Source organism: Erpetoichthys calabaricus, chromosome 5 (genome assembly GCF_900747795.2).
Source record: "Erpetoichthys calabaricus chromosome 5, fErpCal1.3, whole genome shotgun sequence".
Classification (NCBI taxonomy): domain Eukaryota; kingdom Metazoa; phylum Chordata; class Cladistia; order Polypteriformes; family Polypteridae; genus Erpetoichthys; species Erpetoichthys calabaricus.
This window is the reverse complement of record NC_041398.2, coordinates 126,957,578-126,984,340: the sequence shown is the minus strand read 5'-3', so window position 1 is coordinate 126,984,340 and position 26,763 is coordinate 126,957,578. Positions and strand designations below refer to the sequence as shown.

At 39.8% G+C, this 26,763-nt stretch overlaps 1 protein-coding gene across 10 annotated transcripts in view; it reads right to left on the bottom strand.

The window, feature by feature from the left end:
* The window catches only part of kiaa1109 (KIAA1109 ortholog), a 371,922-nt gene that overhangs the window by 213,906 nt on the left and 131,253 nt on the right, over window positions 1-26,763 (bottom strand). For 7 of the 10 annotated variants that reach the window (XM_051928377.1, XM_051928381.1, XM_051928382.1 and 4 more), the window contains exons 19-21: window positions 17,982-18,088; window positions 9,000-9,172; window positions 3,719-3,949 (exon numbers count right to left, since the gene is read on the bottom strand). In XM_051928377.1, the coding sequence (XP_051784337.1) occupies window positions 3,719-3,949; window positions 9,000-9,172; window positions 17,982-18,088 (511 nt within the window). The remainder of the gene's footprint in view (window positions 1-3,718; window positions 3,950-8,999; window positions 9,173-17,981; window positions 18,089-26,763) is intronic. The other 3 variants (XM_051928378.1, XM_051928385.1, XM_051928386.1) reach the window with 1 other exon arrangement.

The following is a 26,763-nucleotide window of genomic DNA, read 5'->3' as shown; positions in this document are numbered from 1 at the left end:
TAGGCCCGTGTCTTGTCCTGTGGCTGGTAACAGTAATTCTTGAGAATCATATATTTTTTGCATCTACGAACCTTATATTGTATGAAGATCAAACTGATAAATTCCCTGTGACAACTGCTTCACTGTTAACTTACCTAATGTTCAGCAAACAGATGTGACAAAAATACAACTACTGAGTGGTGTTTGAAACATATTGCAGTGAATGCAAATTGCTTAGAACACCCCTCCATACAGTACATGGGACTACACAATGTCCTCTACTTTGAGCTCCTTAGCACGCTCTCTCTCTCTCAGAACGGCCCTCCATACAGTACATGGGACTACACAATGTCCTCTACTTTGAGCTCTCTCTCTCTCTCTCTCTCCCCCCCCCCCCCCCCCACAACATAAATGGGAGTGATCCAGGAGGGGCGGGGGTCCATTGAAGACACCATTCATTTTATGTCTGTGGATAAATTTCAAACATTTTTAAAAACCCAGTCCCTATACTCTTTAGTGATAGACAGAAGTGTACCATATGACAAGTTATGAAAATAATAACTTTTCACATATGAAAACAGGTTGGTTAAAACTGCAATAAGGCATTCAGAAAATAAACATGAGACTGTGAAAGTAAGAATACACCCATTCCAAAAGGAATCGAAATGATACGAGAAGCCTGGACATATCTATCCATATGGTCGACATTTATTTGACAGTTATACTTTTGTATGCCTGCCATTCTAGATAAGATGATGTTTAAATGTATTTTGAATTAAGAGGGGGGTGACTCGAGTCAGACTCGTCTTAATTCTTCCGACTTGCGACTTGCTTATCAATATTTAAACAAATTAGAAAATGTATGCATACTGTAACATTTAGGTATAGTTTTGAACTTAGTTAACTGATTTGAAGGTTGTAGTATTTAAATTATTTGTAGCATTTAAATCATTTTTAGTTACTACATCAAATAGTCAATTATCACATTTTTGTTTATTAAATAAAAAGAAGATGAGAAAATAATGCCTAGGAAAAACAAAAGTTATACCAACTAAATACTACCAAAGGTTCACAGTAAAATCTATAGTTGATATATGTTTATGGTGTTGCTCATTCCTAAGGCAGGCATCTGAAACCATGTTGTTTTATATTACATCTTTTATAATCATACCTTAATGTTTCTATATACTTTTGTTAACTACAGATGATTGTAGAATTACTGAATTATATTTGTTAATTTAAACACATGCAAAGACATACAAATAAATGATTTGAAAATGAGAGCTAATTGTGTAGCTCGTATATAACCCTGAGATTACATCATCTTTCATAATTTGCTTTCTTTAAACACACTGTGTTGTATATGCAATACACTTATGAAACTGTGGAAAATCTATAGCACCAATGCAAATTGCTCAAAATATACAAATTAATTATATTCTCTCAAGTCTCCTAAACTACACCTTGACCTGTTTGATTAAATCCAGTGGATTGACTTGACATGTATGAAGCTTACATGAGACTGGTATATGTAAAATTGTTGGGCATGTCACATTTAGCAACTGAATGGCAACCTTCCAGCACTGTCATGCTCGCCCCATTTTGTGACAGCTAATAGAGTGCTCACTGATGGAGTCAGCACTGTACAAAGAGTTAACTAGTATAGACTTCAGCAGCAATCTCTTACCTTTTTTTTTCTTTTTTCATTCGCTTGTAGTACATTGCAGCATGCAGCCAGGGTCCTTGAGCAACCGGCATGCCTCCATGCTGGAAAAACCAGAGGAGCACTAGGTGGCAGCCCCCCTGGGTTGCAGCGGTGCCTCAGACTCCCACAGGGCTCCATGGGAGTTGGAGTTTGGTGCAGTCCTGCTGGGATCCAGCAGCAGGATCTGCTAAGGCCTTATGGGCAGTTCTTCCACCACACACGGAAGTGCTGCCAGAAACAGGTCATCAAGAACCTTGAGCACTTCCGGGTGCTTTATAAAAGGAGCCAGAAGCCACTACTCGGAGAGTCAGAGTCGGGAGGAGGAAGACGAAGCTTACCGGAAAGAGTGGACAAGAAAAAGAAAAAGTATTGTGTTTGAGTTGTCCTTGTGGGAAACGGGGAAGGTGTTTCCCACAAGAAAAAAGTAAATAAAAAAAAACTTGTGTGACTAGAATTTGTGCCCCACACTTGTCTGTGTCAGGTTGAGGCGGCGGTGCCAGCCTGGTGAGCCAAAACGTGAAAACACAGCAGCAGACAGACAAGCTTTTCTTCCATTTGTTAGCTCCAAAACACCAATGTTCCTTATTCCTTGTTGCTGCATTATATGTATTTAACTTCTGGATGAGCATTCATTGATTGTCAGCTCTCATGTCCACACAGCCCATCGCAACAACTAATGACAAAATCAAACCTGCTTTGTCATCTAATGTGACATGTTTTTTAGTCCAAACTCTTTCTGAAGCAGCAAATATCTATCATCAAGTTAGCTTTCTCTGCTGTGTAGTAATGATAATTCTATTACCAATAACAACAATGACATTTATTTCTATAGTAGATTTTCATACAAATAATAACTTTACAAAATGTCAAAGAGGTAGTTACAAGAAAAGAAAAACAAATTAGGTAAGAATAATAATGAATAAGTAACAAAAAAAGAAAAAAGAAGAAACCCTTACAAGTTTAACATGGATATATAATTTGTAGAAAAGAAGCATCCTTATATACAATATCATATGTCAGCTCTCTACAGATGAGCATAATGATAAGGTCAAATGAACAAATAGACAAAAAATACAAAAACAGGATGGAGGGGAAAAAAATACCACTCATCCCCCACTTGGCATTCTTCCAAACATAAATGTGTTTAGCCTCTTTATTGTAATGTCAACAAGACACAAATTATTATCCATACCACTAAAGCAATCTACTCTACTCTGAAGTGACAAACGTTGGTTAAATAAAGTATAGAGTATCATTACTGAAACTGGAGGAAATTGAATACTTTACACGAAAGGTGATTCTGGGCTGAAAAGTAAAGACTCAATAAGTCTTCTCAAACTTTTCAGCTTACAGTAAGTCATTCAGTTGTAATGTTATGAATTATATCTTTCAGTATCACATTAAGAAATGGAACTTTTTCCAAATGTATCCTCTGTATTTTTTCAGCTTACAGAAAAGCCTGCTTTCAAAGAAAGCAGGAAAAACAGAAAAACAACACATAATACACTTGCAAACTCAGAATTCAAACTTAATGACAGCACAGTGATTACCTTACATTAAAAAGTGACACACACAATTACACTGGCACTACCACTATTGAAAATGAATTCCCTTGAATCAAAAATATGCTTCCGACTTTTGTGTAACTGATGTGAAGTTGCGTTCAAGTTAGCAGCCAAGTCTTGTGTTTTCCTTTTTAAAGTTCAAAAGGCTTCTGTGTTAATATGCAAGAATTGTCACTTAACACTTTTAACAATGGCAAAGATGAAGGCTGAAAACTGGGCTCTGAAAAGTTTCAACATAAAAGCTAAAAAAGGAGAATTACAACCAACAATAAAACAACCAAAATAGAAATATAAAGTCAAGTCTGCTTATTAAAATTAAATCTCACAAACAAAATGTGCAATAAGCTTTACTAAGCCAGACATCCAATGAAAACACTATCCACATGTTCTCAGTTGTCAAACAAAATGCAATCATCTGCTGTGAACCAGTTTGTTTCACTCAATTTAATACCTGTTAAATTTGACTTACCACTGGGAGTCGGCCATGCACTTTATATAAATTAATGAGCACAGTGATATCCCACGGGCGAAGTGAGAGAGGATGGATCTGCTTGCCTCCATGCTCATTATCCTTCTTGTCACTGTCCTCAACCCCTACCGCAGTCCATCCAGAACTAGATGAAGTGGAAAGTGATAGCACGGGGCTTGAAACTGCCTCTTCAAAATCAGTGTACATGTCATCTTCTCCAAAGTAGTTCTCCTAGTAAAGAAAAAGAAATTAAAATATAAACAGAAAAAAAAAGTTTTTTGAAAAAAGTTATTTTGACACTTTGGAAGAAATATGAACACCATGAATGTTACATATTATTAAAGACTAAATGCTTACAATGTTGGTTCCTTATCATTTTGTTTTGTCTATTGCTTTTAATCCATCAGACAGCTTTAACACTTTAATCCATTAAAAGTCAAGAATAGCAATGTCTGAAATTTGGCAGAAAAATAACTCATTACTTTACTTATCTACTGTATTACAGATCTTTACATACCTTTCATTATTTACAATCAAAGTAAAAAGTATGTGAACCCTTTGAAATTATCTGATTTATTGCATGAATTGGTCATAAAAAGTGATCTGACCTTCATCTAAGTCACAGGTACTGATATACACAATGAGCTTAAGACAATGACACACAAAAAATTCTACTCTTTCATGTCTATTTTACAAACGCATTCAACGTTCACAGTGGTAGTGGAAGAAGTAAATGAACCTTGGGATTTAATAACTGGTTGACCCTCCTTTGGAAGCAATGACCTCAACCAGGTGCTTCCTGTAACTGCAGATCAGACCTGCACATTCTTTCCTGCAGAACTGCTTTAACTCTTCCATATTCTTTGGCTGCCTTATGTGTATGGCTCTCTTCAAGTCATTCCACAGCATCTCAATAGGATTGAGATCTGGGCTCTGGCTGGGCCACTCCACAAGGCAGAGTTTGTTCTTCTAAAGCCATTGTGCTGTGGATTTGCTGCAATGTTTGGGGTCATTGTCCTGTTGCATCACCCAGCCTCTTCTGAGCTATAAGTTGATGGACAGACACCCTCACATTATCCTGGAGAATTTGTTGATAAACTTGTGAATTCATTTTCCCCTCAATGATGGCAAGCTGTCCTGGAGCAATGACCTCAACCAGGCGCTTCCTGTAACTGCAGATCAGACCTGCACATTCTTTCCTGCTGAACTGCTTTAACTCTTCCATATTCTTTGGTTGCCTTATGTGTATGGCTCTCTTCAAGTCATTCCACAGCATCTCAATAGGATTGAGATCTGGGCTCTGGCTGGGCCACTCCACAAGGCAGAGTTTGTTCTTCTAAAGCCATTGTGCTGTGGATTTGCTGCAATGTTTGGGGTCATTGTCCTGTTGCATCACCCAGCCTCTTCTGAGCTATAAGTTGATGGACAGACACCCTCACATTATCCTGGAGAATTTGTTGATAAACTTGTGAATTCATTTTCCCCTCAATGATGGCAAGCTGTCCAGGACCTGATGCAGCAAAGCAGGCCCAAATCATGATGTTCCCTCCACCGTACTTTACTGTAGGGGTGATGTTTTGATGTTGATATGCAGTGCCCTTTTTATGCCAAATGAAGTTCTGCTTGGTCCTCCCAAATAGTTCAGTTTTGGTTTCATCACTCCACAAAACATTTTCCCAGTACCGTTGTGGAGTGTCTAAGTGCTCTTTTGCAAACGGCAGGCGTTCAGCAATGTTCTTTTTTGATAGCAGTGGCTTCCTTCTTGTTGTCCTGCCATGGACTCCTTTCTTGTTCAATGTTTTGTATATAGTTGACTCATGAACAGAGATGTTAGCCAGTTCTAATGACTTCAAGTCCTTTGCTGTCACTCTAGGGTTCTTTACCTCATTGCTGACTTTGCATTGTGCTCTTGGGGTCATCTTGGCAGGGTGCCTACTTCTAGGCAGAGTAGCCACAATACCAAATTGTCTCCATTTATAGACAACTTGCCTAACAGTAGACTGATGAATATCTAAAATCTTTGAGATTACATTGTAACCCTTTCCAGCTGTAAGTAGATGAACAATTCTTGATCATAGCTCTTCAGACAGCTCATTTGCACGAGGCATGATTCCCATCTGGATATGCTTCTTGTCAAAAGCTCAAACTCAAACTTTATAGTGTTTTTAATCAATCAAAGTAATTCTAGGCCACACCTCTGAACTCGTTTCTTTTAATGGACTCCAGGTGTGCTAAATTCTGACTGCAATGAGCTTTTTAAAAAGTCATTAGCTTAGGGTTCACTTACTTTTTCCAACCTTCAGTTTCACAGTTTGAATGATTTATTCAATATGATCAAAAATTCTCTGAAAATCTGTGTATCTTTAGTTATAGGAGACTGTTTGTTCATTATTGTGACTGACATGAGGATACAACCATGTTTTATATGGGAATTAGACATAAATATAGATAATTCCTATGGGTTCACATACTTTTTACTTTGACTGTAACTTTATTATTCCAGGAAATCTAAAGTAATTAATCAGCTTGTCAGTAGGTGATGCTGTATTTATCTGAAACACTTTACGAGTAAATGAACTTTCTTTAACTCGATGACTAATAAAATATGCTAGGAGAATTCAGGAGATTTCCCGTTGGACATCTGCTAGCTTGAGTGATTTGTGAATCGATTTATATAAATGTATACCATTTGTGTTCTCAGTTTATTAACTCAAAGTCAATCAAAACAAAATTCAGTGCATCATCAGTCTATAAATATATAAATCGATAAAAATGGTGTAAAGCGGAGGTTAAAAACAATCCAATAAATAATCCATTAAAACATTCTTTGGAATTCATAATATCCATTCCTTATTTGGTTTTGGCATTTTTTATTAGCAGAATCAACCAGAAATATCATTATAAACTTGGGGAAAACTAATTTCAAGAAAGTGTAGTTATAAAGATCAATCCAAACTGCACTATACACATAGAGGGGGAATAAAAAATGTCAGAAAGCTGTTTTTCTTAAAATAAATTAAATTAATTTGATCAATTATTTAATTACAATACAGTACAATCTTTACTGAGGATGAGTGGCTTCAGTGAGTTTCTTTGCTACTACACTGTAACCAAGCTAAAAAAGTGCAGGAAAAAGGGCAGTATATGAGTGTGTGCGAGGTTAAAAATTCCCAGGCAGGCAAATGTCCTTTCAAACTCCGTCCCAGTGCATTCCTTTTAAAAGTAGATGTCTCCTCAGCTAACCCCAAACAGGACCTTGCAGCTGAAGAGACACCAAATCAGCAGTTCAGCCAACCTTCTGCAAATTGCTTCTAGGCTTGGACCACTGCTGCCTTCTGTGGCCCTGCCTCCGACTCCCGCTACCAGGGATGCACCACGACTGAGCTTGAAAGGACAGTTGCCTGCCTGGGAATTTTTAACCTCATTAGTGTAGAACTAATAAGCTATCATAATGCAAAGTATGCTTTATATTTTCCTACACAAACATCCTTCAAGGTCACAATTTGTTTAAACTATTCAGAATGTATGCAACATGTGTGAAATACAGTAGCAAATGGACAGGTGCATTAGGATTATCTAAACTTATATAAAGGGTCAGATTCCTCAAAAACAAAAAAAGAGAGATTCCATTAATATGGAAGATACTACTATGAAATATAAAATATTAGCAGGAGGACAGCTGAGAATTGAGGTGCCTTTCATACAAGTTCATTAGAACACTGCTGCTTTGTGACTTAACTTATTTTTAGCCAATCAAATAATCTATTAGTACAGCCTACAAAACCCTCTGTGTTAAACTGCATCCATTAAAGCCAGCATATTGTATTAGGCTGTAAGCATACCTCCTGCAGAAATAATAGATTCAAATTGAATCACTTTGTGTGCCTGGATTTTTTTACGGTCTCAAAATGGTGCTAAGACCACTTGCAACCAACTTCAGGGGCACTATCACATGTAATTAGCTCCATGCACCATACTACAAACTAAAATCACATAAATTCCAAAAGGACACATTCTTTGGAATTCATAATATCCATTCCACATTTGGTTTTGGTATTTACTATTAGCAGAATCAATCAGAAATATCACCATAAGCATGGGGAAAATTAATGTCAATAAAGTGTAGCTATAAAGGTCAAACTAAACTGCTCTTTACACATTAATCAAATAAATAAATAATAAAATAAAGTACAATCTTTACTGAGGATGAGTGGCTTCAGTGAGTTTCTTTGCTACTATATTGTAACCAAGCTATAGAAAGTGTGGGAAAAGGGGCAGTACATGAGATTGTGTGTATGTGTGTAAATATACAGTATATTATTTTTATTATATAGTCCCAGGACTTGATGTAGGAAGAAAATATGGAAGCCATGACAAAAATCCCTGAAGGATTTAAAGACTAAGAAGGTTGCAAACGAGAAGCACATTTCAACATTAGATTGGCAAGGGAGAGATTTGCTGGACCCCTTGCATCATGGAGGAGAACCTTACAAAATGACTGACCTCAGGTGAGCTCCTTCTCTTCCATTAGTATAGAAGAACATTATACAGTGAAAGAATTTGATTTTGGAATGTGTGGCAGCTGGCACTCACAAGGCTAATGATTTACTGGGATAAGACAAGTTACAAACTAACTTAAAGGATATTTTGTGTATTAAATCAAGGTGATTTTTATGTTATAGTTGTTGGATATGTTTGTTTTTGTTGTCAAAATAGTCACTATAACTGGTCTGATATAGCCTTATGAGTGGTGTGTTTGATAAGAAAAAATCAGGACCAAGTACAGTAGGAAGGGCTTTCAAAACAATAACTGCTTTGACTATGTACATAGTTAGGTCATTGAAGTCAGTCACTACAAGTAAAGGTAGGTAAGAAGTGGTTAAAACACGTGCATGTATGACATTTCTGATGCAGCTTTCATGCATGATAGAAAAAAAACTATTCTAAATGCAAATTATGACTTCTAGGACAAAAGTATATCAAGGGACAGAATGTGCAAGTTTATTCAAGAGGAATTAACTGTATAACATAAGGAAGGAAGGATTTGTTAAAGTTTAGACGCACAAACCATTATCTGCATTTTCTTAAGGATCAGATAAAAACAAGTCATGCAGTATGACAGCTATGTAAAATCATGAAATACGCACTTTATTAAGTCAATCATTTTTAATGGTATTTACAAGAATACCTTACATCACAAATTATTTTCTTGATTCATTAGCTTTTTAATATATGTGAGTAATACATAAAGCAAAGAAATGTGTAAAATTGTACCACATACCTTTATACAAAGGAGTGCCTTCAACATAGGTCCATAAAATATCATTTGAGAGTCTGGAGAAAGTTCCAGATCAACATGAAGTCTATCTGGAGTAAGTTCTGATGGATCAACAGCAGATTTGCTAGGTTGTATTAAAGTTGGAGATAGCAGGGAGTCATCCATTTCAGATACTGCTAAAATAAATAAAATAAAAGCAAATGTATTTCTACCACCAGTAACATAAAATTGAGCATATGTAGCTTGAAGATGTTGCATTAACAATCCTTTCAAAATATAACAAAAACTTGTCTATCGATAACTATACCTTAGTTTTTCATTGATTTTTCAAAGTTATTTAAATATAAAATCTGAAAAAAAATACAATTACCTACATATTTTTTTGTAAAAATATACAGTAAACCCTGACCACTCAAACAAGTGTGATATATTTTTAGTTTTGAAACATTATATTCATAAATTAATCATCTTTGATTTAAAAAATATAATAATCTCCCAAGGAAATATATTCCATCATATGAATTTGAAGAAACACATTGAGTATTTATCCTAAATAATGTCTGCAATACTAAATAACCACAAAATTTTATTACTACAGTACCTTGATTAACACTATGTCCTGAGATCAATGTTCTGGAACTACTAATAAAATCAAAGTGTATATATTAAATATAGATATTCTAAATGCTAGACGTGTGCAATATCGTTTACGATTATATCTTAATTGCCATTTTAACGATGTGCGAGATTAAATTATGGAGTATGTAACTCGCTTTGCAAAAAAAACAAACACAGAGTTCTTTCACTAATGCAACAGTACAGACCACTGCGCGTGCGCAAAGCGAGTTGCGTAGGCATGCATGTCCAGCAAGCCGCAAGTTAGTGTTGCTCGCTGCCTAAAAATGAGTGAACAAACAGCGCCAGATGAGAAAACAGCCTTGCCATCTACATCATCAGAGGCAATTAACAGACGTGGTTCATTCTCACTCGCATGGCAGTGGTTTGGTTTTGAAAAGACTGATGTTGCTCAAAAGACGGCAATCTGCAAACTGTAGTAAATTGGTTGCCGTTAAAGACAGCTCGACAACTAACTTGTTTCACCATTTGCAAACTAACCACCGCACAGAATACGAAGAGCTTAAGGAGTCAACTGTCCAGCACAAGTCTAAAGTAACCAAGGTACAAGCACAAAAACACACTCAGCAAACTTTAGTGGATTCATTCTGCAAAAAAGTGCCTTACGACAAGAAAAGCAACAGATGGCATGACATAACAAACACCATCACCAATTACATCACAAAAGATATGGTGCCAGTTCAAGTGGTTGAGAGAGATGGTTTTAAACAACTTTTGAATACTTAGACCCAAGGTACACAATGCCAAACTTCCAATGCATAAACTTATCACCAAGTCACCAACAAGATGGGGCTCAAGACAGCACATGATAGAGAGATTTATTGAATAAGAAAAAGCCATTCGTCATGTTTTGACTGCAGACAAAAAGCACAGGCATCCTGTCCCAACATGGCAAGATGTTGAAGTACTGGAGGCAGTAAGTAAAGCACTAGGCCCTCTTCTGGAGTTCACAGATGCTCTTTCAGGTGAGCAACTTGTAACAGTTTCTTACTTAAAACCTGCGTGGCCTTATTCAACTCTGATGTCCTGGAGGTGAAGTCTGATGACACAGACCTAACCAAAAAGATCAAACAAGCCATTCTACAGTATCTGAACTCCAAATACACAGAGGACTGTGTAGATGAGCTGTTGGGTTTGGCATCCACACTTGACCCACAGTTCAAAAATTGCTTTAATAATGATGACAGGATCGAAGCCATTACAATGGCAGCTGTGAGAGAACTTATGGCTGTGGCGACAGAGGAAGACAGCCCTACCTCAGGACCCTCTACTGCTTCAGCTAACCCGATGGCTGCAGAAACTGGATCAGGTGATGACGCAAGGGAGGGAGCAAAAAGAAAAATAAAGTCTTTTGGCAGCTATTTCAAAAAAGCACAGGAATTTAAAGAAGACGAGTCTCTGCCCACTGCCATTGAAAAAGAGATCAAGAGCTACTTAATGATACCCGAGGTGGACAGTGAGGTAAATCCACTTGAGTGGTGGAAAACACAAGAAGTAAATTTCCCCAGATTGGGGAAATTAGCAAAAAAGTACCTGTGCATTCCTGCCTCAAGCAGTGCTTCTGAGAGGGCTTTCAGCACCAGAGGAAATGTTGTAACATGTAACAGTGCTGTTTTGAAGCCAGATGCTGTGGACAGGCTGGTGTTCCTGTCACACAACTTGAAGTTTCTCCAGTAGAATTTTATAGTTCTCATAACTTTCTCAAAACTCATAACTTTGTGCAATATTGGACAAAGGAAGTTAGTAATTTCTTTAATAGTGTTAGTTTGTGTAAAACTTGTTTACACATGCTACTTCTGCAGTATTCGATGGATGTTTAGATGTTTACAGTATAGTACAGTATGTTAGATTTGTGTTCTTGCCTGTAATTCATGGCCTGTAATTGTGATGTTCAGGTGTTTTATTCCCTGTGCATTTATAGCTTGTTTACATGAATAGTAGGTGCTCTCATTTTAATAGTTTTGTTGGTCTCAGTGCAAATGTTTGTGTACATCCTGTAGGCCACTGTTCAGTTATGTACTATAATACATACTGTAATAAGTTGACTGGTGAATTTAATGTTTTTGTTTTACTTCATCCATCCATCCCCCCATCCATTATTGTAACCGCTTAATCCCAACTGGGGTCGTGAGTAGAGCCTGTCCCGGGAACAACAGGCGCAGGCAGGAACCAACCCTGGGCGGGCGCCAACACACCGCACGGTGCACACACTCACACAGTCACATTCACACAATTACAGGGTAAATTTAGACTCGCCAATCAGCCTACCCTGCACACTTTTGGACTGTGGGAGGACACCGGAGCCCCGGGACAAAAATCCACGCGAACACAGGGAGAGCGCGCGAACTCTACACAGAAAGGACCCGGGTGTTTTACTTCAGTTTTAATTAAATAAATAAGACCTTTTTTCCTTAACTGTTTCATTAAGTGACAATTAATTTTCTATTACCAAGACCAAGCTAGATCTTAATAAAACTTACAAACACATGTTTAAAGGATGCAGAATATCTTGGAATTATCGTTATCGTCAAAGTCCCAGAAAATATCGAGTTTTTTTTTTCCCCCAATATCGCACACCCCTACTAAATGCTATAATGAAATATTCAAAGGACACAAAACAAAAAATGAAATATGATTAAAAGTAGTGGCTCTTTTTTAACATGGGAACTAATTTTAAAACTTACAGGATTTGTGTTGATATCTCAAACCATTTTTATATTTGGTTTTTGGACTATCCTTTCAAACTCTGCTCTTGAAATTGACCAAAGTAGTTAAAAAATTTAGGACTGTGATTACCAGGGTACTTAATGTATGTCAATATTAAATTCCAAGAAAATGTTTCAGTCATTTTCATTCATATTCACAGGTGATAGAGCACTGCCAAGACTATAGTCTTCAACACAGGAAAAAGAGTAGAACATTGCTATAGTACAATTACACAGGCTCATAACATCCAGTTAACACAAGTCACACATTTGTAAACTGTAACATTATACAATGTTATTGACTGTTATACCTGCCTCGCACTCTCCACCTTGCACTTTTTAACTTGCACGGTGTTTTTTATCACTCAGTAATATATCGTTTTTATCAGTATGCTGCTGCTGGAGTATGTGAATTTCCCCTTGGGGATTAATAAAGTATCTATTATTTCTTCAGTTTCAATATGAAAAAAAAAACATAATTAAATACAGTTCTAACTACGATCAGAAAACTATTCATGTCGACATTTGATTTACAAGGACTACTACACAAAGGACAAAGGTGTTTTTAAAAGGTATATAACATTGGTTATATGTCAAATGAGTTTGCATGGAATTTGAGGGGAAAAAAAAGAAGTTAAACAGGAAACACTGTTGAAATAAGGTGGTCCCTGTACTTCTTACAAAACACAGTACCCCGGATCACTCTGGCAAGAGTACCACCATGTCATTTAGGCCCTAATGGTGTGTTTGATTCATTTGCGATGAATACAATCAGTAGGCCTGTGCAATGTGCTTTACTGTCGGCAAATCAATGAGGATCTTTTCCAGTCGGTCATGCCACATGGAAACAGCAATGATTTTGGAAGAAGGACCCAAAGCCCAATTACATGGCCTGCACCTTGAACCAACAATATTTCTTTCTTTAAGAACTGTTGGGTATTCCACTACCCTACTATCTGATCAACATTGTTAGCTGGATCACATGTTCGTATGCCTGTAATTATTGTTTGAGTGAGGTTTATAGATCTCAGTATTACTGTGTATTTAAGTAGATGTGTGCGTCCAAATGTGGCATCATTTAACACTTTTGAAGAAAATTCTATAAAAGATAAACTCAATTTTAATTCAGTATTTTTTGGTAATGATTTTATTTATGATTTTCTTTTTAATTTATTACAATTCACTGCTCAGATTTGCCTCAGCAGGTCATTCCTCTCGATCACACTTCCCCAGATATCTCTATCTATTCCAACTATTAGGACAGAACGACAACAGTGCTAGTAGATAGTAGCCTTTCAAGCACCAAATCCAGTCTCTCTAAAAAGAGGAACAATTTGAATGGCTGTTTGATTAAAACACAAAGTCAAAGTGTACTGTCTATTCCTGCACCAAGGGACCTTTTTGTTCACCAAAACCAACATCAGCTATACAATGCCTAGCTTAGGGCATGTCATAATCCACATATGGGCTTCTCCCATGTTGAGTGCAGTAGTGAGTCTGACAATAACTAGCCAGTATTTTTCAACTTTCTGCATGTGTGCCAAATCTCTCAATGCCAGAGAAATTATATTTAATGTTGTAAGAACCAGTTTCCAGTGCCAAAGACTATCATGTCTAAGTCTAAGGATCCTTCCTACTGATCCCTGTTACCTAGCTGGTATTGTATCCAACCCATTTCCTTCATGTTGTGGTTAGTGAGCTCACAAGACAGATCCACAAGACTTTTCTGGACTGAGACCAACTGTATGTGGAACACCCAGTCATCTGGTCCTCTGGACACATAGGTAAAGAAAAGCGATGTGCTGTCAATTGTTCAGCACTTTGTGACAGCTGCACCAAACAGATGGAGTACTTGTTAGGTGGACCAATAGATGCCTATGTTTGTGTCAAGTTTAACTAAGACCAACTGAAAATATTCTACATTTCAGGAACTCACAAACCACTGTCAGGAACATAAATTCTGAATTGACCCTGTTCAAGAATTAAGCAGTGTAGGCAAGACAGAGGAGCTGGGGGCAGAAGGCTGTTGATGACTATCAGGGCAATAACCCTAGAAGCCACTGTTGGACACCAGCAGTAAGAGAAGCTGTCAAGTGGAAGAAAGAGATCTTACATTGTTTTGAGCAGAAAGGTCTCCACATTTGATTAAGAGTAACAGCAGCCCAAAATGGCAATTACAGCCAAAAAAAGCAGGTGTATGAATTGAATGTGGTAAGGCCATGCAGGATGACATGTGGGAACCTTTCGATGGACTGGCACATTTATCCAGGGATGTCTCCTACTTTACACTCAAGTGCTGCTGGATGGACTACAGCCCTCTGTAACCCTGAATTTGACTTAACAGGTTGAACAATGTATGACTGTTATATATATTTACATGAAATCCATTCTAATTACATGATTTTATTTGAAATTAGAATTGTAGTTCCCCTTGTTTTCGAGATGTGATCTTATGTTTTCTTTTAACCTTTCAGCAGTTTCATTAAAAATAATAATACTTTGCCAGTGAACATAAAACATTTGCTTTAGAATTAACACAAACTGTTGCGAGGTTAATTAAAGTATCATATGATAAAGGGTCACCAAAGTCTGTCCAAAAATCCCAGTTTTTGGAGTCAGAGAGTTGGCAGCCATTGTTAATTAGCTCATCTAACCAGTAAGTTATTATCATTTCAGAATGGTTATCTATCTACCACTTTGCTTAGCTACTGTGGACTCAACAATTTCACCTTACTCCTTACTTGAAATCACTGTTTCTTAGTACAGTGGAACCTCGGTTCACGATCATAATTCGTTCCAAACCTCTGGTTGTAAACCGAACTGGTCGTGAACCGAAGCAATTTCCCCCATAGGATTGTATGTAAATACAATTAATCCGTTCCAGACCGTACGAACTGTATGTAAATATATTTTTTAAAATATTTGTAAGCACAAATATAGTTAATTACACCAAAGAATGCACAGTGTAATAGTAAACTAATGTGAAAACATTGAATAACACTGACAAACACCCAGGCTCCTCTCTCTCATTGCAGCAGTTCACATCTGACCGAGAACAATGCAACACGTGCGGAAATCATCAGCTCGCACAAACCGAAACAGAAACTGGCTTGTTCGTATACCGAGTGTGTGGTCGTGAACCGAGGCAAAAGTTTGGCAAACTTTTTGGTCGTAAACCGAGTTGTACGTGTACCGAGGCGTTCGTGAACCGAGGTTCCACTGTAATTGTGCCAATCAAAACCACACATGCAGGTTTACTATTGAGAACCTTCCAATTTCTCTGATGTTTTTCACCAGGTTAAAATGCTTATTTATAGGGTGAAATGTTAAAAAAAAACAAAAAACTTACAAACACACTGCAACAGCTATCATTTTCATAAAAAGAAAACACATGTCTAAATAATACTGATTTTGACTGTTTGTGTTTGGCAAAATGATAATAGGAAGGTTTCACTTAGCTTAGGTTTCTAAATTATTACAAAACATTCTGCATTGCTGAACAAGCTCCCATTTTTCAGCTTAGCAGGAATTGTCATAATTTGATTTTTTCCTTTTTTTTTTGGAAAAGACATGCAGTAGGGGGGGAAATGGAGGCAAGGGTCCAAATTTTGATTAGGGCCTCAGGAAGGCTAGATCTAGTTGCGGAAAAATGCAACCTACCAGATAGCATCTCACTGAATTTAAGAAAGCTGATATAAGTATTAATAGGAGAATCAACACCTGCTTTTTAATACAAAAAGTGACTACCAATGGCCAAGTGGTTTATATGCAGGAGAAATAAAAAGAGATGTTATGCAATTCATTCGCAGCGATACTATAAAAGTGGAAAAAGCTGAAAATATCAATCATAAATCACAAAGAACAAATAAAAATAAAAATAGTGAGTGCTGTTTCATAATGATATCGGAGGAGGAAAATAATCCTAATGACAAGAACTGACCAATTCTGCAATATGAAAATATATACAGTGGGGCAAAAAAGTATTTAGTCAGCCACAAATTGTGCAAGTTCTCCCACTTAAAAAGATGTGAGAGGCCTGTAATTTTCATCATAGGTATACCTCAACTATGAGAGACAAAATGAGGAAAAAAAATCCAGAAAATCACATTGTCTGATTTTTGAAGAATTTATTTGCAAATTATGGTGGAAAAAAAGTATTTGGTCAATAACAAAAGTTCATCTCAATACTTTGTTATATACCCTTTGTTGGCAATGACAGAGGTCAGACGTTTTCTGTAAGTCTTCACAAGGTTTTCACACACTGTTGCTGGTATTTTGGCCCATTCCTCCATGCAGATCTCCTCTAGAGCAGTGATGTTTTGGGGCTGTCGCTGGGCAACATGGACTTTCAACTCCCTCCAAAGATTTTCTATGGGGTTGAGATCTGGAGACTGGCTAGGCCACTCCAGGACCTTGAAATGCTTCTTACGAAGCCACTCCTTCGTTACCCGGGCGGTGTTTCATCTTCAATGCCCTTGCTGATGGAAGGAGGTTTTCACTCAAAATCTGACGATACATGGCCCCATTCATTCTTTCCTTTACACGGATCAGTCGTCCTGCTCCCTTTGCAGAAAAACAGCCCCAAAGCATGATGTTTCCACCCCCATGCTTTACAGTAGGTATGGTGTTCTTTGGATGCAACTCGGCATTATTTCTCCTCCAAACACGACGAGTAGAGGTTTTTTTTCATCTGACCTTCTGACATTCTCCCAATCCTCTTCTGGATCATCCAAATGCTCTCTAGCAAACTTCAGATGCACCTGCACATGTACTGGCTTAAGCAGGGGGACACGTCTGGCACTGCAGGATTTGAGTCCCTGGCGGCGTAGTATGTTACTGATGGTAGCCTTTGTTACTTTGGTCACAGCTCTCTGCAGATCATTCACTAGGTCCCCCTGTGTGGTTCTGGGATTTTTGCTCACCGTCCTTGCGATCATTTTGACCCCATGGGGTGAGATCTTGCGTGGAGCCCCAGATCGAGGGAGATTATCAGTGGTCTCGTATGTCTTCCATTTTCTAATAATTACTCCCACAGTTGATTTCTTCACACCAAGCTACTTAACTATTGCAGATTCAGTCTTCCCAGCCTGGTGCAGGTCTACAATTTTGTTTCTGGTGTCCTTTGACAGCTCTTTGGTCTTGGCCATAGTGGAGTTTGGAGTGTGACTGTTTGAGGTTGTGGACAGGTGTCTTTTATATTGATAACGAGTTCAAACAGGTGCCATTAATACAGGTAGCAAGTGGAGGACAGAGGAGCCTCTTACAGAAGACGTTACAGGTCTATGAGAGCCAGAAATCTTGCTTGTTTGTAGGTGACCAAATACTAATTTTCCACCATAATTTGCAAATAAATTCTTTAAAATCAGACAATGTGATTTTCTGGATTTTTTTTTCTCATTTTGTCTCTCATAGTTAAAGGTATACCTATGATGAAAATTACAGGCCAATCTCATCTTTTTAAGTGGGAGAACTTGCACAATTGGTTGCTGACTAAATACTTTTTTGACCCACTGTATCTTATCGGAAGAGCCATTATATACAAGTTTCAAATGTTTATCATTAACTACATATCTAAATCCATCTCTGACTTAAAAAAAATGTTACTATTTTGAATGTTACTATTCAAATACAATAAGGTACTTACAGGACTGCTTTAATTGCTCATCAGCCTTCTGAGGGTAGATCGGATGCCAGGTATAGTCAATTGTAAGCATCAGACTTGGTACTGTCCAGCAATCAACCCAACCTGCCCTGTTAAATTAAATACAGAAGCTCTACTTAATGAGATAAACAGCTGTATTGTTATATATTTTCTTTGTATACAAATTTAAATTTATATATATTAAATAATGTGACCAAGCTATTACGAAGACTTTACTCCAGCAACCATTTAACTTGCACACCTATGATCCTTTAAGATTTATATGGCTACAAAATTACAGCTTTTCAGAATGACAATGGTTTATAAAAGCCAAAATTAAAATTGTTCCATCTGTGAATACTAACAATATTTGTATTTCAATGCCTTCAGTATCTTTTGTGACCATTTCTTTTGGTCACAACTGCTTGGCACCTGTGGAGCACAGAGATAGTGAGCCTTTCAAACAGTAGATGAGGGACATTAGTTCATTCCTGCAAAAGCTCCTGATGAAATTGCTGGCAAATCACAGGCAGAGATTTGTGTCTCTAGTTGTCCAAGGCAGCACCTGCACATGACAACATCTCAGAACAAAGTGTTTGTGTGCAGGACACTGATCTCTCCATTGAAGCAGTGTAATTGTGTTGGCTGGTGTTCACCTTATAGACGAGGCTCAACTCCCCCTCATCGATGGCAAGCTGAATATGGCGTGTTTTAAGGCTGTGATAGATCATTTTCTATGTGGGGTAAGATGGACCTATCCATCACCATCCTGTCACTAGTATGGGCATTGAGCCATCTTGCAGTTTCAGCAGAAGAATATGGTAGATTTGCAACAATCTCTCACTCAAGGACGACCACATCTTGGACAGTCATTTATCCTGACAGCCTGCTGAGACCTTACCTACAGTTGGGAGTGAGAGGTTTAATCCATGGAATCTAACACATGATATGCCTGTCTGCAGTATAATAAGGACCTTCTCCCTTGCTTCTACTGAAGTCAGATGGATTATGGAATGCACAGAAAACAGACTGTAAGCTTTGCCTTGCTATTAGCTAAACTTTGGCCTTTTACAAAAAATGCCCTAATTAGTCACTTGTTTAAAGCAGACTATAACTATAGCTTCTCACTGAAGAAAATACTACATTTCCTTTTTTTTCCTCCCATGAAAATATTCAGCTGTGGTCAAAATTACTTGCACCCCAATATTTTAGGTACTTTATGCAAGACATTTACAGAAATAATTAGAAATTATGATCATCAGAAATTTAAACAGAACCCCCAAGTTACACTACAACAAAGATGTCTTTTCAACTTGCATGAATTTTTTCCAGCAAAGAAATTGAAAATAGGACTTGGGCAATAATATAGGCACCCATTACTAATACTTGGCTGCATAGCTTTGGTAATGATGACAGCCTCCAAACATTTGCTGCAGCCATCTCTAAGCTTCTTGCACTTTTCTGCTGGTAGTTTCTCCTACTCTTCAGTTGAAATTTGTTCTAGCTCTTTGATGTTTACAGGATTAATTTTACCAACCGAAGATTTCAGTTCTTTTCAATACGTGTAAGTTTAATTTAGAACACAATGATTTTTTTTCCTTTTTAACAATTCTATTGTACTTTTAGATGGTTGCTCTGGGTCACTGTCCTGCAGGAGAACACATGATCTTTAACCCATTTCTATGGGTAGTATATTCTGCTCTAAATGCCCTTGTAATCCTCCAATTTCATGACTCCGTTAACACATTCAAGACCACAAAGGAAAGTGGCACCATAACATTATGAAACATCCAACATACTGGAAGAATACACTTTTCTTTATATAGCAAGCTTCATTTCAGAGCCTACAAATAAATCACTTGTCAGCACTACCAAAGAAATATACATTGGTTTCACAATGCCTTTTTACATTTGTCTTTCAATGGTGGCAATCCTCCTTGTTTTTAGACAAAACAGCCCTTATTTGATTTAGTGTGTACCACAGGGAATTAGTTGAAACCACCACATAACTCCAGGTCTGGTTGGGTGCTTAGCACCAACTTCCTAAGAGTTTCTTGATCAATTTTCCTCCTGTCAGTATAACATGGTGAAATGTGAAAGCAATATTTTCATGGCCTGGAATGTAAATCTTGTATTTTGATGCTTGGCGTTAATAGTTTTCTGACGATCTAAAACGTCTCTCTTATGTTCAGCATTGTCAATAAGGAGTGGGTGAATTAAAGTAACCTTTTTAAGCATTAAAGACATCATTCATTGATTAAATTATGTCATGTGAATACTGGCAATTTACTTCAGGTGAGTCTAATATCACTACAATGAGAATCTAAATTCAAATCACTCAAAGAGGTACTAGTGATGGTGTTGACGTAACTTTTCCATATTGTTCATTATATATACAATTTCTACACACTCTCTATTTTTGAAATGTTACTGGTTGATCATGTGCTGCTCTATATCAAACAAATTACTGTAAAAATACCAAAGCTGTTTCACTGCCCACTATTTTCAGGAGATATTGAACATGACATACCTGAAATGAAAGGATGACAATAATATTGACTAAAACTATGTATGAAGTGATAAAAGAGAACACTCATGGCAATTCTGAATAACCGGAAATAATTCAAAGGAGGAAATTAATAAGCTAAAAATAGTGCCTTAATTCCAAAAATAAATAATCACAGGAAGAAAGGTATAAACAAGAAAACTGAAGTACAAAATAAATGGCAGGACAATTAAATCTTCCTTTACCCTTTGGCATACGTTTGCAGGTGTATTTGCTGACCACAATACTACAGAAAAACATTCCTTTTCTCCCCCCCCCACCGTCTCTCTTAATTCTCTTCCATGGCTGTGTTCCCCATAAATCCGTGGAGGATTAATCACCCCTTGTGGGAAAAATAAATAGCCTACTCTTTTTCTAATTGTTCTAATGCTCTCACATTACAACCTACTGATAAAAACAGTGAAGTGACATAACATTTCATCTTGACCCACTAGCAAACGTTTGTATTAAAAACTGTACCTAATGTCAGAAATTAACTATTGATATTCAAAGTCTAAAAAGACCACTCCTCAAACCGCCACCTTATCATGGTGGAGGGGTTTGCATGTCCCAATGATCCTAGGAGCTCTGTTGTCTGGGGCTATATGCCCCTGGTAGGGTCACCCAAGGCAAACTGGTCCTAGGTGAGGGATAAGATAAAGTGCGGTTCAAAAGACCTTCTATGATGAATAAAAAATTTGGATGGCATTTTCCCTCGCCCGGACGCGGGTCACCAGGGCCCCCCTCTGGAGCCAGGCCTGGAGGTGGGGTTCGATGGCGAGCGCCTGGTGGCCGGGCTTGCACCAATGTGGCTCGGCCGGGCACAGCCCGAAGAGGCAACGTGGGTCCCCCTTCCCATGGGCTCACCACCTATGGGAGGGACCAAAGAGGTCGGGTGCAGTGTAAGTTGGGTGGTGGCCGAAGGCGGGGACCTTGGCGGTCCGATCCTCGGCTACAGAAGCTGGCTTTTGGGACGTGGAATGTCACCTCTCTGAAAGGGAAGGAGCCTGAACTAGTGCACGAGGTTGAGAGGTTCCGGCTATATATAGTCGGGCTCACATCGACGCACAGCTTGGACTCTGGAACCAATCTCCTTGAGAGGGGTTGGACTCTCTACCACTCTGGATTTGCCCCCAGTGAGTGGCTCCGAGCGGGTGTGGGCATACTTATTGCCCCCCGACTTGGAGCCTGTACATTGGAGTTTACCCCGGTGGATGAGAGGGTAGCCTCCCTCCGTCTTCGGGTGGGGGGAACGGGTCCTAACTGTTGTTTGTGCGTATGCACCAAACAGCAGTTCGGAGTACCCACCCTTTTTGGAGTCCCTGGAGGGGGTGCTAGAGGACACACTTTCTGGGGACTCCCTCATACTGCTGGGAGACTTCAATGCTCACGTGGGCAATGACAGTGAGACCTGGAAAGGCGTGATTGGGAGGAATTGCCCCCCCGATCTGAACCCGAGTGGTGTTTTGCTATTGGACTTCTGTGCTCATCACGGATTGTCCATATCAAACACCATGTTCAAGCATAGGGGTGTTCATATGTGCACTTGGCACCAGGACACCCTAGGCCTCAGTTTGATGATCGACTGTGGTCGTGTCGTCGGACCTGCAGCCACATGTCTTGGACACTCGGGTGAAGAGAGGGGCGGAGCTGTCAACTGATCACCACCTGGTGGTGAGTTGGCTTCGATGGTGGGGGAGGATGCTTGTCAGGCCTGGTAGGCCCAAACGTGTTGTGAGGGTCTGCTGGGAACGTCTGGCAGAGCCCCGTATCAGAAGTAGATTCAACTCCCACCTCTGGCAGAACTTCGACCACGTCCCGAGGGAGGTGGGGGACATTGAGTCCGAATGGGCCATGCTCCGTGCCTCTACTGTTGAGGCGGCTGACCGGAGCTGTGGCCATAAGGTGGTCGGTGCCTGTCGTGGCGGCCATCCCCGAACCCGTTGGTGGACACCAGTGGTGAGGTATGCTGTCAAGCTGAAGAAGGAGTCCTACTGGTCCCTTTTGTCCTGTGGGACTCTGGAGGCAGCTAATAGGTACCAGCAGGCCAAGCAGAATGTGGCTTCGGTGGATGCCGAGGGAAAAACTCGGGCATGGGAGGAGTTTGGGGAGGCCATGGAGAACGACTTTCAGACAGCTTCGAGGAGATTCTGGTCCACCGTCCGGCATCTCAGGAGGGGGAAGCAGTGCAGTGTCAACACTGTATATGGTGGGGATGGTGCACTGCTGATCTCGACTCGGGACGTTGTGGGTCGGTGGGGGGAGTACTTCGAAGACCTCCTCAATCCCACTAATATGCCTTCCAATGAGGAAGCAGAGCCTGGGGACTCAGAGGTGGGCTCCCCCATCTCTGGGACTGAGGTCACTGAGGTGGTCAAAAAACTCCTTGGTGGCAGGGCCCCGGGGGTGGATGAGATACGCAAGAGTTCCTCAAGGCTCTGGATGTTGTAGGGCTGTCTTGGTTGACACGTCTCTGCAACATCGCATGGACATCAGGGACAGTGCCTCTGGATTGGCAGACCGGGGTGGTGGTCCCCATCTATAAGAAGGGGTGTGTTCCAACTAGAGAGGGATCACACTCCTCAGCCTCCCTGGAAAAGTCTATTCGGGGGTTCTGGAGTGGAGGGTCCGTCGGATAGTCGAACCTCAGATTCAGGAGGAACAGTGTGGTTTTCGTCCTGGTCGTGGAACAGTGGACCAGCTCTACACCCTTAGCAGAGTCCTGGAGGGTGCATGGGAGTTCGCCCAACCAGTCTATATGTGTTTTGTGGACTTGGAAAAGGCGTTCAACCGTGTCCCTCTGGGAATCCTGTGGGGAGTGCTCCGGGAGTATGGGGTACTGGACCCCCTGATAAGGGCTGTTCGGTCTCTGTACAACCGGTGTCAGAGCTTGGTCCGCATTGCCAGCAGTAAGTCGAACCCGTTTTCAGTGAGAGTTGGACTCCGCCAGGGCTGCACTTTGTCACCGATTCTGTTCATAACTTTTATGGACAGAATTTCTAGGCGCAGCCAGGGTGTTGAGGGGGTCCGGTTTGGTGTACTCAGGATTGGGTCACTGCTTTTTGCAGATGATGTTGTCCTGTTTGCTTCATCAGGCTGTGATCTTCAGCTCTCTCTGGATCGGTTCGCAGCTGAGTGTGAAGCGGCTGGAATGAGAATCAGCACCTCCAAACCCGAGACCGTGGTCCTCAGCCGGAAAAGGGTGGAGTGCCCTCTCAGGGTTGGGAGCGAGATCCTGCCTCAAGTGGAGGAGTTCAAGTATCTCGGGGTCTTGTTCACGAGTGAGGGAAGAATGGAGCGTGAGATCGACAGGCGGATCGGTGCGGCGTCCGCAGTGATGCGGGCTCTGCATCAGTCTGTCGTGGTGAAAAAGGAGCTGAGCCGTAAGGCAAAGCTCTCAATTTACCAGTCGATCTATGTTCCTACCCTCACCTATGGTCATGAGCTATGGGTAGTGACCAAAAGAACAAGATCGCGAATACAAGCGGCTGAAATGAGTTTCCTCCGCAGGGTGTCTGGGCTCTCCCTTAAAGACAGGATGAGAAGCTCACAGTAGAGCCGCTGCTCCTCCGCATCAAGAGGAGTCAGATGAGGTGGCTAGGGCATCTGATCAGGATGCCTCCTGGACGCCTCACTGGCGAGGTGTTCCGCGCACGTCCAAGTGGGAGGAGGCCCCGGGCAAGACCCAGGACACGCTGGAGGGACTATGTCTCCCGGCTGGCCTGGGAACGCCTTGGGATTCTCCCGGAAGAGCTAGAAGTGGTGGCCGGGGAGAGGGAAGTCTGGGCATCTCTGCTCAAGCTGCTGCCCCCGCGACCCGACCTCGGATAAGCGGAAGAGGATGGATGGAAAGTCTAAAAAGAAAAAAAAAAAAAAGATTTGGAAAGTAAATAAAAAGTTAAAGATTTTGGAAACCTAAGCAGGGTCAGAAAAAGTATGCAAATCAAAAGAATAAAATTCCTCTTTTGCTCTAAGCATTATCTGCCTAACTTCAAAAATAATATGCTCCTCCCTCAACTAATTTGTTATGCAACTTTTAAAAAAATATTTCACCAAATTTTTTTTCTTTATTTTATTACTTACACCATATTTTTTGTAGTCATGGCTTAGGAAAATGTATTAATCTCATGTTTTCATTGAGAATAGAGATAACAAGTATCCTGATACAAGGGGATTCAATGGGTACCTAAACTGAACTGCAGCAAACAATAACAAAATGTCCATGTAAAAAATCTCAATGTACTTCTGTTGCATAATCCATGTCAAGTATCCAGTCACTTATTCACTCAGTCCCTAACACACGTTTAAACAAGAATGAGCTTTGGAACTGAAGATTCACTTCTACCCTCATTCACTGATCAGGGGCCTCATGTATAACGCCGTGCGTAGAACTCACACTATAACATGGCGTAAGCACAAAAGCGGGATTGTGCGTACGCACAGAAAAATCCAGATGCAGGAATCTGTGCGCACGCATACTTTCACGTTCTTCCACTACATAAATCCCGATTTGCGTGAAAAGTAACGCACGTGCACGCGCCTTCTGTCCCGCCCCAACTCCTCCCAGAATTACTCCTCTTTGAATATGCAAATCAATATAAATAGCCTTCTGTGAAAAGACAATGGCAAAAGCACGGGGGAAAATAGAAGGATTTCAGCGAATACCAAGTGGAGGCAAAGGAAAAACGTACTATTTGTTGGTTTAAACAGTGGTATAATCAACAAAAGAAAGTTGATCGAGTGACAGAGTGAGACTCGAAAGATCAAATTCACAAAGTCGCACAGTGCCCGAAATAAAAAAGAAATCACATATCAAAGTCGCCGTGAAAAGGCGAGTTGTAGCCCACCGTCTGAGTGTCATATGAAAGCGTATTAGGGTACAAACAAAAAACATAGGCACACAGTGGGAAAAAAGCACGAAATGTCAACTTTAATCTCGAAATTTCCACTTTAATCATGTAGTTTATTTTGCCATTAAAGTAGAACATTATAAACTTCATCTTAAAATCGTTTTTTTTACTAGTTTCTCAAGTAGCATGTTAAATGCTTTTTTCTGTGTTTGATCTTCTATGTGCTCTGTGTGTGTGAATCACTACGTGCTTCCGTTCTTTCTCTTTCTCCGACAGGACACAGAATGCATTACATTCGAGATATTACAGCTCTCTGAATAATTAAAATACTGAGATGTATACGTGATATCATTTTCATGATGATCGGAATGAAAGCATGTTATTAAACATGGGAACACGGTGGCGCAGTGATTGTTCATAGCTCACGCAAGAGGCTTGCTGCACCATGTGTGATCTTCGATGAAATAATTTATTACAGAAGTACTGTCTCTTTCAAACGTACTAACCTCCAATTCCTGTCCATACTTTTCTTTCTCCAATCGCCACACAATCAGCTCTGTAATAGACGTTAAGCCATTTGTAAGCTTAGAACGCCGATTCTTCAAAACTTTTAAGGAACATTGAAATATCTTCGTAGTACATGTTTAATTATTCTATTCGTCAATCCTTCCAGTGTCGCGTCAGCACCAGCAAGAATACAGCGCAAGGCAGGAGCTATCCTTGAACTAGCTATACGCTGCGGCACCGTGTCCTCACATGTTTAATTATTAGCAATACAGATTATTTAAATGAAGTTAAAGTTTTATCTGTATACTATAAGCAACACATTTTGCTGCATTTCATCTTAAAAATGATATTGTCATCATACGCACTTTATAAAGTAGCGCAGGTTGTGCAATATTATAACTGTAGTGCAAGTTTACAGTGAGGTGATTGAGTGCGTTTATAGTTCTTGGGATGAAACTGTTTCTGAAACGCGAGGTCCGTACAGGAAAGGGTTTGACGCTTTTTGACGTGGCTGAGGTAGTGGGTACTTGAAACTGTATACCGATAATTCTCTTTCCGATCATCTGCTGCTGTGATTCACACTCAGATACAGTGATATAAATACTCCGAGTGGTGCAGTGAGAGTAATATGGAAAAAGATGATCTGCTGTGGCAACCCTTAACGGGAACAGCAAAAAGAAGAACAAGATGCAGTGAGCGTAACAACGCTAAAGCAGTTATGGTATTTGGAATACTATGGCTATTCCCTGGCCCATTATATTGCAACAGGTTAATTACAATCAGATGCATTACACTAATAAACAATATGCAGTTAATTTCAGTGTATTTATAAAGCCGCGTCAGGAATGTGGAGCTAAGAAAGAAAGGATGAGCACACAGGAAC